Below are 16,048 nucleotides of genomic sequence, written 5' to 3'. Positions count from 1 at the left end.
AGTTATTAACTCTGAGTGATGTCAGAGATCCCCAAGGGGATCTGATTTGTATATTGCATAACAATGCTAATACGCCATACTCCACTGTTGACACACAATCCCTTAGGGATGGTATTGTTCAAGCTCTAAGACTCTGTGGAGTCAATAGTTTAGTCTAAAGGGAATAATCTCAACAAACACTGAGTGTTAAATTTCTATCTCGTATCTAGCCGATATTAATCCTGAAATGAATTCATCTAAATTAATTGGGTAAACCTGTGCATTTGAGGTATAATTCAATTAATCATGAAATTTACAGGTCCTTTTTGCTTTACAGGTCCTTTTTGCTTGTAAATGTCCTACATGAGTGCAAAGATCCGGAAGTAGTCTTAGTGTTTCCTTTATTACCTCCTTTAACACTGATAGTCAAGCATATCTTACATGGGCCATATGCTTGTCACACTTTATAAAGAAAAAATATATCCAGATAATATGTATATATATATATATATATGTATACATACATATATGCCCATGTATCTCATATGGTCGGTCTCAGGGGAGGAGTCAGACAAACTGTGATTCCAAGACCTAGATGGAGCGACACCAGTTAAAGGCGGTCCCCTCACCCAGAAAAGGGAAACCAAGGCACCTGAGTTGATGTGTGAGGTGGAGCAGAACCAACTAGATATAGATAGGCTCACCTCCACACTCTGCGTGGGCTCTGCAATCAATCTTTCATACTTTCATACTCTGCAGTTGCCCAGGGGGAGAGGAGTCGGGCAGGTGTGGGGATACTTACAAGCCCTGATGAGCAGCTCAGTTTTGGAGTTTTCCCCAGTGAGCATGAGGGACAACTCATTGCAGCTGCAAGTTGCACGATGGAAGGTTCTGATTGTTGTTCATGCACCAAACAGTAGCTCTGATTATCCAGCCTTCTTGGAGTCTCTGAGTGGTCCTGGAGGGGGTGCCACTTGAGGATTCCACTGTTCTTCTGTGGAACTTCAATGACTATGTGGGCAATGATGGAGTGACATGGAGAGGTGTGATTGGGAGGAACAGCCTCCCTGATCTGAATCTGACGGGACATCTGTGCTTGTCATGCATTGTCCATTATGAACACCATGTTCGAGCATAAGGTGCTGCAAAAGTGTACCTACCACTTGGCCACCTTAGGCCAAAGGTTGATGATCGACTTTGTAGTCATATAAGGTTGTGTGAGGGTGAATTGGGAACAACTGGCCCTTGTCCATGAGGTCTTCAGCTCGCACCTGTGGGATAATTTTTCCCTCAGACTGTCTCTGACTCTCTGACATATTGACATGGATGAAAGCCCATCAGCATCTACATCCACCGGCGCGGTGGGGTTTGGTGAAGCCATGGAGTAGGATGTTCTGTATATTATATTATATATATATATCAGTATATTCTGGCAAACCATTCGACAACTCAGAAGGGACAACAGGGTCCATCCCAGGTTGTGATTGGCTTGGGAGCAGAACTGTTGACCCGAACTCAGGATGGAAGGGCCACATTGAGGATTTCCTCAATCCTGCCAGCATGTCCTCCACTGAGGAGGCAGAGTCTGACTACTTGCGATGACTACATAACCTTGGCTGAAGTCGCTAGGGTACTCAAAAGGTTTCCTGGTGGTAAAGTGCCAAAGGATTTCAAGGCGTGGTTGCAGAGAAGGGAGTCTCAGGGTTGCATCTCTGCTTTTTGCGGATGATGTGGTTCTGTTGGCTTCTTCAAGTCGAGAACTTCAGCGCACACTGGAGCGGTTCACGGTTGAGTGTTAAGCAGGATGAGAGTCAGCTCTTCCAAATTCAAGACCGTGGTTATCAACAGGAAATGAGATGAGTCCCTGCCTCAGGTGGTAGAGTTTAACCCATCAGAACCCAGACCCAGTTTTGCTTAAAGGAAAATTATAGGGAAAATAAAATCGACCAAAAGTACCACATAGATCATATTTAAAAAACAAAAAATTCAAATACCACCAACAAGTGTATCTGTAATGTGTGACATTGCCCATTTTGGTAAATTAATTTTAGTTTCAATCATTTGTGACAACTGTGTCACCATGGGTTAAATATCTCAGGATCTTGCTCACAAATGATGGTAAATTGGAGATAGAGATGGACAGATTAATTGGGGCTTTATCAGCAGTAATGAGCCCACTGCACCAGTCCATTGTGGTACAGAGGGAGCTGAGTCGGAAGTCAAAGTTTTCAATTTGCCGGGCCATCTTTGTTTCAACCCTCAACTATGGTCACGAGATCTGGGTAGTGACCAAAAGAATGAGGTTGCAGATACAAGTGGCTAAAATTGTTTACTTTGGAGGTTGGCTGGGCTCAGCCTTATAGACAGAGTAAGGAGCTTGGCCATCCGGAATGAACTCAGTTGACCCACTGCTCCTCCACATTGAAAGGAATCAGTTGAGGTGGTTCGAGCATATTTGGAAGTTTTCCGGGCATGTCCAAGTGGGAGGAGGCCCCAGGGCAGACCCAGAACAGGCGAGAGGGATTATATATCCCTTCTGACCTGGAAACGCTTTGCGATTCCCCAGGAGGAACAGGAGCGTGTAGAGAGGGATGTCTGAGTTTCTCTCCTGAATTTGTTGCCTCCACAACATGACCTCAGAAAAGTGGAAGACAATGGATATATGTATATATACAGTATATATTAAAATTTTCGTAAAGAGTGTATTAATAGGACTTATAAAATTTGTTTTTAAGAACTGTTGCTGAATGAGACCCAATGTTCTTAAGCTGTAATACAATGATTCACTACTGTTCAAAACAAAGAATTTCACTCAGGAAAGAACAATTCAAATACCCAAAGAAAAGTAGAAAAGCTGATGGAGTTCTTCAAACTCTAAAAACTAGTTTAAAGTAATTTGCACATTGTATGCAAGCAACATGAACACAGATATATTTAAATAACTGTATGGTTCATACTCACATCAGCAGATGGCGCCCTCTTAATAGTTAAACTCCTGGAAAAAAAAGAGAAAAATCAATACCCTGATCATTATCTGAAAATTTGTTATGCAATTTATCTGGTGCAATCCAGATTAAGCATCATGACACCAAACTTGACAGCAAAGGCAGGTTCTTAAAATGCTGAAGGCAAGGTAATAGCAACAAAAACAAAACTCGGAAGGAAAAACACCACATTTAAGCAGACAACAAGCCCTTAAAGCAGAAAATCAGTGGGTTTGTGCTGATTTGCATCCAATTCATACAGTTTGAGGATGGTATTAGGGATGAGTGAACACAAGCCCATTGATTATGTAAAAAATACTGCCGTTAGCTGATATACACATCATAGTAATGCTATCGCAAGTGGTTTATTTCAGTTGAATTTATGTGGGATGGGAAAACACTGCAGTTAGGAGAGGCTGGATTGGGCTGACGTGGCCTACCTCATCTGCAGAGCTTGCTCCACACATTCCAACAGGCCCCTGCAACAGGAAGACCTCTGATGTTTATCTGACTACGGGCCTGTATTGCCCGTCACAATGGGAAGGAAGAACCTCAAGGTTCTCATCTATCAGGTTCTGAAGCCCCATAAAGACTTCTAGATTGCTCATATTTTGTTCACTTACAACACTGTACTAACCAAGTTTGTTGCTAAAGTGTGTGTGGCTTTGGTAAGGACTGAAAAAATAAAGAGCTTTGAATGCTTTGGATTTAGATCCAAGAAAAGGGGTTTGATTCAAATCCTGTTTCAATTTGCATAGAGCTGCCAGAAGAGTTCAAGTCCCCTTTCATCTAAAACCATCCATCATGTCACAAATGTGGTCTTTTCAGTGATAATAAAAATGCAACATTTAGACAAGATATACTGAGCCTTGAACTATGTTAATTAAAATATACATTTTTCTTTATATTTTAATTGTACATATACAACAACTACAAGTAAACTGCACCATGAGCGACAGTTGCTTTTGGAGGTTTTTTTCCTGTTTTTGATTATCTGAGCTACTCACAATGTGAGCACATATCCCCTGGTAACTACTGAGGTATTCTTTGCGGTACATCAACTTCTGCATAGATAACTACATGAACAGTTAGTTTGGACCATGTTGCCCAGTCAGTTATTTTATTCTTATGAAGGATAATTTTGTCACCACACTGATATGATTATCATTATGTGCAACCACTGACACAACAGCTATTTTCTCATTAGTGCTACAACACATACTATCCAACTATATTCTATCAAATGCTTAATGTTTAATCCATGTTTTCATTCAGAGGAAATCTTTGGATTTTCAGGCACTAAAGAATACCTTTAAAAAAAACAACTAAAGTTGTCCTTATTCGAAATTTTGAAGGATTCAACAGAGAATATCTCAATAAAAATAAGAGCAAAAAGAGTGAATAGGAAAATAAGAAGGAAATCATACAGTGAGTTGTCTTCATCTCCAGAAAGACTCCAGTCGTCATCATAGGAACCCTGCTAAAAGCAGAGCCTTTGGTCATGCTCATGAACTGCAATGTATATCATCAGCATACAGGACTGTAGCATGGAAAAACTGCATTACCAAATCAGGATAGGGCTCTGTGACTTTTCTCCGTGGAGGCCCAAACTTTACTTGATCAACTGCAAGTAGAACAGGTATTAGGAATACATCAACTACCATATGAATGACAGCATATGTTTTTTGTAGTTCAGCTTGCTGGTTGTATTTTAGTTTTTCAGTGCACTAACTGAAATGTGACTGAGTATGAAGCAGGTCCTCATCCAACCACAAACGGCATGAGCCCCTGCTCAACAGTTAGACGTTGAAGCAGAGGAGGTGGAAACTGTTGAACCAGAAAACGGAAGCTGCTATCTTGTTTCATCTCAGTTAGTTCTCATGGTATTACTGAATGCCTGCTTCAGGTCATAATTAGTATCTTACATGATATAGAGGTCTCTGAAGTCGTTCTCTTATTTCTTGGTAAATAAAACCAAAAAGGGCGTAGAAAAAGCATGTAAAAATGTCCCAATTACAAAGGAAGAAAAGTATACAATCATGAATGACTAACCCATCCAAATAGTGCAGTCTATTTATCATTTAACTACACAGTATACTTTTTAAGATTTTTTTTCTGCATTAAATGGGTTAATTTAATTAAGAAGACCAACTTGCAGGGATGTGAAACATACTTCCAATAGAACAGGGAACAAAATGTCCTTTTTAGAACACAGAAAGCAGTTGGTAAAAATTGATCCGATAACACTCCACTTCTACAACCTCTCTACAAATCTACCCTGCAAAACAACAGCAGCAACTGAGAAACTAAGACAAAATTCAGAAGAAAATCTGCGACAAAAACATGTTTTTTGTCTACTTATTACACATACACATACACACATACAAATAGATACCTCTATCTGCTCTTTCAGAATCAATTCAGGATCTTTAAAAATAGTATTTGTTATTAATATTAATATAAATGTTACCTTGTGCTGTTACCTTATTCCATACCCTAGGAATAGAGTGTGCCCATTATTGACAAAGTTTTTCACCAGTATATGAGCATTTCTTGTATTGCAACTAATATACAAATACTACTTAAAGTTTTAATGATTTAACACTCTTATCATTTTTGGGGTCAAATTTCAAAGAAATTATTTTTTTGCTTCATATCTAATGACTTTCCCTAATGTTGCGGCTTTCCAATCACTGTATAGCCGCTTGAGAGGATGAGAATAGGTCCTGTATGTTTTGGCTGCCACGCTGATGTTAAACAGTTAAACACGATGGGTCCAGGTAAGTTTCAGAGTATCTAATAATAAACAAAAGATTACGAGTGGCCTTCCGATTACATGCGCAATATTTGATGGATTCCCGTGTACACTTTTGCGCTTGTATCAAAGCGACACAACTAAACTAAAAGCGGTCAAAAAAATGACGGCTACCTAACTCGCCTCTCTCCTCCCTCGTGCAGGTGATTCAGCAACTATTATAACCTACGACACCCATGTGACCCAAACTCCACATATCACTGTGGCAACCAAACCAAACAAATAAAAAAAACAAATAATGATGAGCAAAACAATACTTGGCTCCTACACCTAATTTAATGGGGAGAATTAGGTAAACATAACATTAACATGACATTTGTTTTCAATGTTCTGTACACATGATGTATGCATCAGTCTTCTTTGGAGTCAATTTGACCCCAAGCTGTTTTAGCTGAATAAAACGTGAAAATCCTTAACATTGTACACACTTGTGTTTTAGTTGTTTTGGATGATATTTAGGTCACCATAACATGCAATTATTATAATCTTCAAAAAAGCTTTAGGTCCCTACCCTAACATAACCATAACTGCCATAGTGTGCGAACCACTGAATTCAAAGAAACGTGTGCTACCAAAGAAAATTGACCAGACTCGGTGAATAATCCCGATCATCCCTATATAGACCTGTGAGTAGTGCAGACCAACATGTCATTGGGGTCATCAGGTGTGAACCTCCTTTCATCCGTGTTTCGTCTAGTTGGGCCCACAACACCTCCAGGAGGCTAGACAGTGATCACTGACATCCCAGAGTCCCTCCCCTAATGCCAGCCATCACTACTCCTCACACCACAACAACTGTCTTTTTTTTTTCCACAACCACAAGCTACACCAGCCTCTCACCAACTGCACACCAGTCATAGCGGGGTGGGGATATAAACCCAGGTTTGGGCCAACTCACCTAAAATGGCCGCCTGGTTTCAAAATTCTCAAATGGGCCACACCCTCCACTTAAATATAACCCTGGGGGAAAAAGAATATATATACATATATATATATATATATATATATATATATATATATATATATATGTGTATATGTATGTATATATATCTTGGATTTCTTCTTTGCTTCTTCCAAGAGTCTGTTTACCCTAAGTGCTCCCCCTGCTGGCCCCCAGCTACTATTGCTACTTCCGATCCAAATCCATTGACTGTACTTTACAGCCTCATCTGACATTTCCTTCACTATTTTCCTCACACTCTGTCCACTTACACCCAACTCCCTCAACAATGAGACAACAGACTTTGCAACAGATCCTCTCCATCCTGCTTCCACAGGATAGATCCTAACTTTCCATCCTCGCTGCTCTGCTTCTGCCCCTAACTCCACATACCTAACCTTTTTCCTTTCATATGCTTCTACTACTGAGTCCTCCCAAGGAACAGTCAGCTCTATGAAATAGACTCTCATTCTACTCCTGGACCACAAAACTATACCAAGCCTTAGATTTGTAGAGGCTTTTTCCTGGGGACCAACAAGCTTTCCTCCTAAATCTACCTGCATCTTCCAATCACAAGCATCCTCTAAGCTGCCTTGCTTCCTTATCGTCTTATTAACTTTCTCCTCCTTTTGAACAAAATCAATTGCCATTCTCTTCACCTTCGACCCTCCTAAATTTACCTGCCTTCGTTTATCTTCAATACCTGCAGCTATATACCGGCCTTGTGACAGACTAACCTTACAGCCTGACAAAATATGCCTTAGAGTTGCAGTTCTTGAACATAACGAACATAGAGGGTCTCCATTTACCCAGAGTTTTAGGTTCTGGGGAGTTGGCAATACATCATATGTTGCCCCTATCAAAAATCTAATACTCCTTTCCCCCATAGTCCACAGATATTTCCAACTAAGCTTTTTCTTCTCTACACCTTCCAATTCAACCACTGTCCCTGTTTAGCCTGAGCCACTGCCTTTGCACCCCTTAAATATTTCCTCCTGTCTACAAACCTCCTCAACAACTAGCTTTCACTTCTCCTTGGGACCTGCTCTACTCCACACCGGTTTGCCTGGGCCAAGCCCCAAGCCTCCCCGGTCTATTTGAACATTACCCACAATCTCTGTATGTCTAAGAGTTGCTTCTGCCTCCTGAGCTGCCATTCTTAGATTCCATTTCATCCCCTTGGTTGGGTTTGGACCCACCTTACTAACTACAACATCTTTACTCCCAGCTAACAGGAGCTCTGTCCTAACTTTAGTAAATTTAAACTCCTCTACTAGACTAGATACTGGGAGCTGGAGTATGCCTTTCCCATATAGTTCCACAGTACTTAAACATCTAGGAACACCTAGCCACTTCCTAATGTAAAAGCTAACTAATATTTCCATTTTTTCTGCAACAGATAATGGAATCTCATACACAGATAGTGGCCACATCAACCGAGGAAACAATCCAAACTGCAGACACCACAGCTTCAACTTTCCTAGAAGCCCTGATTTATCTATTCTATCCAGTCCCTCAGCAATATCTTTCCGAAACTACACTACCTGCTCTCCATCATTCAAGACTGCCTGGTACCACCTACCTAAATTCTTTACTGACTTTTACCTAATCATTGGAATTTTTTCTTAATCTATTACAAACTTTCTATCACTTAATTTCTCTCTACTTATTGAGATACTTCTAGACTTAGTAGGTTTGACTTTCATACCAGTCCACTTTAGATTTTTATTAAGTCTCTTAAGTATTCTCTTCATACATGGTACTGTTGTAGTCACCACTGTCATATCATCCATGTAGGCCCTAATTGGTGTAAGGCGCATGCCATCCTGACATCTCTCTTTACCTACAACCCACTTGGAAGCTCTAATAATTATCTCCATCGCCATTGTAAATGCTAATGGAGAAATCATACACCCTGCCATGATGCCTATTTCTAGCCTCTGCCAACCTGTTGTGACACCTGCTGTGCTTCGGCACATTCTAATATCCTGGAAATATGTTCTTATCAAGTTAACAACTACTACAGGCACTCTAAAATAATCACTTTCCAAATAAGGTTGTGTGGCACTGAACCAATGCATTTGCTAGATCCAGAAATATAACATGCAAGTCTTTTTTCTCACTCTTGGCTGTCTGAATCTGATGCCAAATCATGCTAGTGTGCTCTAAACACCCTGCAACACCTGGTATTCCTGCCTTCTGCACAGTAATATTTATTAAGCTATTCCTTTCTAAATAACTAGCTAATCTCTGTGCAATTACACTAAAGAAAATCTTCCCCTCTACATTTAGGAGATAGTTCTCATGACATGGGGAGAACATCATTCTCGCGAGAACTTTGATATTTCCCACACTGGGGATGGGAAAACATGGTTCCTGTAAAGATATTGACAGTTCACACAACATTTAAAGGGCTATTTTTCATGACTTTAGGTTTTTCATGTTTTAGGTTTCTGTTAAGTCATTAGTTTTGCCATGTTTTCCCTCAGTGACTTTTGGTCATCAGTTCACTCACTGCACTCATCACTAATCACCTCCAGTATTTAGTTTCCCATGCACATGGCCAGATCCTCACCGTCATTCTTGTGTTCAGGTTGGTCATGTCAAGTTTGTGCTCTTGTATTTTCATCGTCGGGTTTTGTTTTTGCCAAGTTTTTTGTCATAGTTGGGTTGCTTTTTGTTGTTCTAAATAAAATGTTAGTAAACTTGAAGGTAAAAGGAGGGTTAATAACCTCTGTTCATGTCCTTGAGCAGGATTTTAGCTTTAATGGCTGCTTGCAACAAATCTAGTGTAGGTTTTCATAAAAGCTTGATCTATCCATGGCCAACTTTCTCTTTTTATAGATCTTTAACTGTAGTTCTCTGACTTGATTTATGTTAGATGTCTTTATTTATTATTCTCTATTCTATTCTCTATTTGAATTTTCTGTACTGTTTATGCTTAAAGTGCTACACAAATAAATCTGGGTTAAGTATATCTGTTGAGTATCTGTACGTCTTTATTACTAAAATAAATAAAAAATGTCTATTTATCTAATTTATCCCATAGTAATAATAATATTGATAGTAATCATCATTCGTTCATTATGAAAAGAGCAACCTTGCAGTTGATTGCAGCAAAATTCATGACAACTTTCATAAACATACAGCTCTGACAAATGGTGTTACAGGTATTTTTAATCTATAACAAAAAAAGTATCAAAGGCCAATACCCAGTATAGTCTACTATAGAGGATTTAAAGCAAGTAGCAACAATACTTTAGCGGCAGCGGTGTGAGTCTTCAAAGACTATTTTGGTAAACTTGTTTTGCAGGGGCTTGTAGCTTGGAGTATGTATCAATGAACAACGGCACATACACAGGAAGTTGAGGTCAGCACCAGGTTGAATTATAAGAAGGTGTTGACCAGAGTGGAAGACCACTCTAATTACAAGAGATATACTTGTGCTAAAAGAAGCCTATTGCAAGCACTGTAGCATGAAGTCACTTGGGTGAGTGCATAGAAGTACCTCTGTCTGTCACACACCAGACATATTTTCAGTACCATCCTCTGGCGCAGCCGTCATCCCACATGTATAGAGGCGTAACGGGACAAGGGAAGCCATCAGCAGGCTGACTGAGAGGCCTTTGTCCTCATACATATTATGGAGATTACAGCACTGAATACTTGGGGTCATGGTGCACAAAACAGCCACTCTTATGCAAGTACAACCAGCATACAGTAGATCTTAACATGTATCTGTACATGTAAAGCCATTAAGTCAAATTGTACATACACTGAATATCTAGAACAAACTGAGAAATTCTCAAAAGAATATACTGTGTGTGAACATATCAAGCAGTCTGAAAGAAAATGTTTCTTAATCAACTAGAAAAATGGACTAGAAAATACAACTTTGCTTTGTCCTTGATTGAACCAATAAATTGCCATCATGCATAGCATGATCCCCTGGAGAATTTCATTACTGTCATTACATTTGTCGAGCTGTTGTTGTTATACGTAATAGGGATTTGCTTTGTCATGTTCAACACGTTAAATTGGCATGTTTGTGTAACAGCTGAGCCATCTTGCTTATATTAGCATGACATTTAATGTTGAGCTGTAAAATGCCAAGTGTAGCTGAGACTGATGGGAATGCCGTGAGACTTGCAGGCACTGCACTAATTCAAATTTTGATTAGCAGATTGTTTCAATGATTACCAAAGTTATTGCAGTACATCTGGTAAGGAACGAAAATGTCAAAGTTGATGAACACATAGTTGTGTTCAGACAGTTGATTCTTAAGGGTAAATGTCATTGTGGCATTACACAACATTCATAAAACATATCCTCTGGGGACAATGTAAGACCAATTAAGTCCAATCAGTCAGTCCAGTTCAAATAGCTATATATTGTTTCTATATAATGTTAATTAATTAAGAGTTGCCTAGTTAAGGGAAACAACAGATTACATTGGATCTTCACTTGAATTCAATTGGTCAAGACAAAGTGTGAGGCTCATGCAGAATCTGTCAGTTTTAACATTTCTAAATGTACATATATAAAAATAGAAAACAAAGATATTTTAGTTTAACTGCTCTTATTTAGGCCCAGTGTCTAGGATAACCATTTGAATTTTCCAAATAAATACATTCTCTCTTTTACACCTATGTCTGTTATGTGAATATGTCTGGTGGGATGGGTGGGTGTATCCTCACATTGTTCTTCAGACACCGTCCTCTCTACAGGCAGATGCTTTCCTGCTGATTGGATTTTGTCAGGAGCCACTTCCCCAACCTGTCCACACAACAATTATATAAGAACAAACATCACCTGAACCATAACCATAAGATTTTTTTTCCGATTTATACTCACAGAAAGATAGATCACAGTAGGGCTGGGCGATATGACGATATTAAATCGTGAACGATAGCAATGTGAAGACGATACGTAACGATCTGTCACACTGCAAAGATCGTGGGATCGTCTAGGGGACATTCTATAAATTGCAGTTCTATGCTGATGCACCGACGGACCAGACGTATTATTATTTCTTACCCGCCTCCTTGTTTGTGTGTGTAGCAGCATGGAGAGCCGTGGCTGAAAGCCAAACGGAGGAGTTGGTCACTAAAAAAAATTCCACCTGCATTATATGGAATTGGTTTGGATTTTCCGCAACTGATCAAGCGCAAGCAAATGTAATTTGCAAAGTTTGCACAGAAACGGTTCACACGGCAACACGATGAACCTGTTCAATCACTTGCACTCTGCTTTGAGTGGTCAGTTAGACTAGAAAAGCGCTATACAAGTACAAGTCCATTTACCATTTACTTGAAGAGGAAGCATCCCAAACAGAATGCTGAGAGCGAAACAGCGAGGGGCCCGGCGGCACCGGCACCGCAGGGGAGGCAGCAGCGAGCGTAAGACCAAAACAGACAACATTAACACAAACATTTGACAAAGGCACTCCATATGACAAGTCAAGCAAGTGACAGAAAGAGGTAACAGAAGCAGTTACCTTTTATCTTGCAATAGATATGGTACCGTTCAAGACGGTAGACCCGCGGTACGAGCTGCCCAGCCAAAAAAACTTCTGCAACACTGTCTGTTTTTCATTTTTCAATTTAAGATTGTGATAAAATCGAATTCGTGATGTTGTTTTTAAAAAATCGTGATATGATATTTTTGCCCTATCGCCCACCCCTAGATCACAGCTACAGCAGACTATAAATTTATTTGAAAATAGTACAAAGACTGGATATCACACGTTGGAACATATATTTCTCAGATACATATTTTTCAAAACCACAGCAAAAGCTGTTCTTGCTTCCCTAAGTCCGACAGAGTTTGTTGTTACTGTGTTGTTAAAAGAAGAAGTAATGCAACACTGTGTTAAGCATGCCCCTCAACCAAATATTCTTAAACATTTAGCTGGCATTAAATTCAAACTGAGACTGTTGCTTTGCAATTTATTGCATTCTGCAACTATAACGAAATTTTATACAATATTTTAGAAAGTAGGATTTTCATTTAAAGCTTGAATATTGATCTCTCTCTCTGCATGCAGCTCTGACCTCCAGCTCGTAGTCGTCTATGCTGTATGTGAGAGAGTTGTGGAGCTCTGGGTTGTTAGCCATGTCCAGCAGTTCAATGACCAGGTTGCGGGTTAGCAGCTGTGTCACAAAAGGATGCTGGAGGAATAAAAGGCATATCATGATGTTGAACACATCAAGTAGATTATGGTGATCTCAAAAAACAATAAATAAACAAACCCTTTAAAAAACAATAACCTAAAAAAGGTGAAAAAACACCAATTAATGGCCAACAAGAGACCAAGTTTTAAATTCAATGCTCTTAACAATTATTAGTTTTTATCAGGATAAAAGAGGAAAAAAAATGTCACACTGTTTACATCTCTGCAAACTGTGACATTATAAACATGTATCTATATCTATATATATATCTATATATATAGATATAGATATATATATATATAGATAGATAGATATCTATATACATTCATATATAAGCTAACCTGCAGCAGTGTCTCAGCTGACGGTCTTTTACGAGGGTTTTTAATGAGAGCCATCTTCACAAAGCTTTGGAAACCTGCAGACCTGAAGAGAGGCGGATACATAGAAAGACCAAGACAAAGGAACATCAGACATCAGGAAGATTTAGATGCACCTACAGGGAGAGAAACAACTTGCCCTATGGCTCTATATGCTGTATGACTTTCAAGAGCATAGTTAAACTCACCACTTTGTTTTATCCTTCAGTCTTGGAGGCTGGAAACTGCTCTTGGACATTAGCATCAATGCTCTGAAAAAAATGTTTTAAGTTGCTGAAAAATACGGTGATTGTTTACATGCATTAACGTTACAAAATAAAATTTAATCAAGCAGCCAAAACACTAAATCTAAAGAGGCTATACTCTTACTCTCTTTGATTTGTCACGAGGTAAATGTTACTGAGTCTGACTTCTTCCATCTGCTTGGGCTGGATTGCCTGCTGTCTGTGCTGACTCACCTCATTGGGTGAAGGTCAAACATAGGAGGCTGGAGCTCAGCCAATTCGATGGCAGTGATGCCGACAGCCCAGATATCACACAAGTGGTTGTAGCCGCCTTTCTTTTCCACTGCAGCAACCTCCGGAGCCATCCTGGACAGATGAACAGAAATGAAGTAACAAAAAGAGAAAGTGTGAAACACCCCTGAAAAAAAGGTCTTCAGTAGATCTCTTTTAGTGATGCTTTGCTATTAATAAGTCATCAGAAAAACATCCACTGAATTTGAAGAAAATCAGAATTACCAAAAATTATTAGTCAAATGTGTCAACTCTTTTTTTAGCACGTTCCTATTGCTTCTACAAAACCTCTATCACGTTACATCTGTTAAAATGCCACTATCTGTAAGTTAGCATCTGAGAGGCATGGGCAAGTTTTTCCTGATGCCTCAGTGACTTTCCCTTTCATGTCAAAAAATGGGGGAAGGGATAATTAAGATAAACAGTGATTCACTAGGCTTTACTCTACCAAGTTCACTGCCAATTGCAACAATATTTACCATTTAATTTAAGGATGCCATTTATTTTCAATTTATCTTTTAATTATCTGAAGTGTACAGCACTTTTTATATCGGTTGCTATGCGCCAGCCTTATCAGCAGCAAGTCTGTGTAGCTCTTTTGTTTGTCGTTTATATAAATATGTAATTTTAGTTTTAATCTAAACATTTTTCGTGATTTTTAGTGATCTGCTTTTTATTTACATTTCATTTTATTTTATTTTTTGACAATGAGCACTGCTACCAGTACTGGAGGAGTGTACACAAGAGAAGAACTGTTGGCTCTGTCAAGGATTAGATGCGGAATTAAACATCCAATTCCGACCGAGCTAAAAAAAAAAGCTGTACCGTGAATGCAGAGCTGGAGCCAAACTAAAGGCAAAGAGGCACAACAAGAGGTGGGGGTACAAGCCTTTTCTGCCCTCTGTGATTATGGGAAATGCTAACTCGCTACCAAACAAGTGTGATGAGCGAGAGGCTCTTGTGTGGAACCAACGGCTGTATAAGGAGAGCAGTTTGATCTGTCTGTCTGAGTCCTGGCTGAACGACAACACACCAGACTAAAACAGTAGAAATTATTCAGACCTGCAAATACCTAGGGTACTGGATAATACACTGGAGTGGTCTGCCAACACAGAAGCAGTATACAGGAGGGGCCAGAGCCATCTCTTCTTCCTGAGATGGCTCAGGTCCTTCAATGTCTGCAGTGACATGATGTGCATGTTTTATAACACTATCATTGAGAGTGCACTGTTCCATGCTGTTGTCTGCTGGGGGGAGTTGCACTACAGTCAAAAACTGTAGGCGCCTGGACAAACTGGTGAAAAAGAAGGTTAGACCCTCTCAGTGCTGTGGTGGAGCAACGGATGAGGAGGAAATTATATTCTGTTTTGGAGAACAATAAAAATCCTCTCCACAGCATCCTGGCAGGACAGAGGAGCAGCTGCAGTAAGAGGCTCATCTCACTGCACTGCAGGACTGAGAGGTTCAGGAGGTCCTTTGTCCCCACAGCCATAAGGCTTTTTAACACTGATTGCTGACTTTGATGTTTTTCTCAAATGTATTTATATATTCATAAACAATGACTATTATTGTATTGTTGTAATTGATCTAATATAAAATCATTGTAAATGTTTGTTTTTTTTAAAGAAAAAAATTTCAGCTACTTGACTCATTTTGAATTTCCCTCACTGGAGGATGAACGATGTATTTTTTTTACTCTATTCTATTTCTTTGGTAAACTATTGTTGTTTTAAATGTGCTTTATAAATAAATTAGTTTGGATTGGATGTCTTAAATTTCAACACCTAACATGGCTGTGACAGTTGTGAGGAGGAGGTACCTTTATGTGAGAAGAGAATGTGCTAGAAGTGACAGAATCTTCTCCACTCATGTAATTTTATTTGCATTGCCAAAAAGCCAGAACATACCAGAACATATCGACTGCCAAGCCACATTGGTCTTAACTGACTGGGGGAAATCTAAGACAACTTGACATTTCAAACTAGATGGTCTGCTGGTTGAAGAGATAGCTGGTCATTAGGTAAGTCCTCATTATTGTTGTTTTGCTACATATTAGCCCCATATAACCTGAATCATAAAAACAATTACAGAAGAATGTAGTCTTATAACACTACAATCATTTCATGCTTATATGGCCTGTGTTGAGGCTACAAGGAACAAGCTGCATCTGTGTCACTGGTAAATGAAGGGCTTCTGATTATCTATATGTCTGCTTCTTTGTGGCTGTATTCTGATTTGCCCTGCTCTTGGCAGACTGCCTTGGTT

The 16,048-nt window shown here is 39.4% G+C and overlaps 1 protein-coding gene across 7 annotated transcripts in view; it reads right to left on the bottom strand.

The window, feature by feature from the left end:
• The window catches only part of map4k2 (mitogen-activated protein kinase kinase kinase kinase 2), a 41,110-nt gene that overhangs the window by 7,815 nt on the left and 17,247 nt on the right, over window positions 1-16,048 (bottom strand). For 2 of the 7 annotated variants that reach the window (XM_072375835.1, XM_072375839.1), the window contains exons 9-17: window positions 13,727-13,858; window positions 13,457-13,519; window positions 13,233-13,314; window positions 12,772-12,888; window positions 11,416-11,494; window positions 4,529-4,587; window positions 4,391-4,443; window positions 3,404-3,442; window positions 2,941-2,974 (exon numbers count right to left, since the gene is read on the bottom strand). In XM_072375835.1, the coding sequence (XP_072231936.1) occupies window positions 2,941-2,974; window positions 3,404-3,442; window positions 4,391-4,443; window positions 4,529-4,587; window positions 11,416-11,494; window positions 12,772-12,888; window positions 13,233-13,314; window positions 13,457-13,519; window positions 13,727-13,858 (658 nt within the window). Of the gene's footprint in view, window positions 1-2,936; window positions 2,975-3,403; window positions 3,443-4,390; window positions 4,444-4,528; window positions 4,588-11,415; window positions 11,495-12,771; window positions 12,889-13,232; window positions 13,315-13,456; window positions 13,520-13,726; window positions 13,859-16,048 lie in introns of all 7 variants that reach the window. The other 5 variants (XM_072375837.1, XM_072375841.1, XM_072375840.1 and 2 more) reach the window with 4 other exon arrangements.

Source organism: Leuresthes tenuis, unplaced genomic scaffold, assembly GCF_036924035.1.
Source record: "Leuresthes tenuis unplaced genomic scaffold, fLeuTen1.0.hap1 SCAF_22, whole genome shotgun sequence".
Taxonomy (NCBI): Eukaryota; Metazoa; Chordata; class Actinopteri; order Atheriniformes; family Atherinopsidae; genus Leuresthes; species Leuresthes tenuis.
Note: the sequence above shows the minus strand (reverse complement) of the source record. Positions and strands in the feature narration are given on the sequence as shown.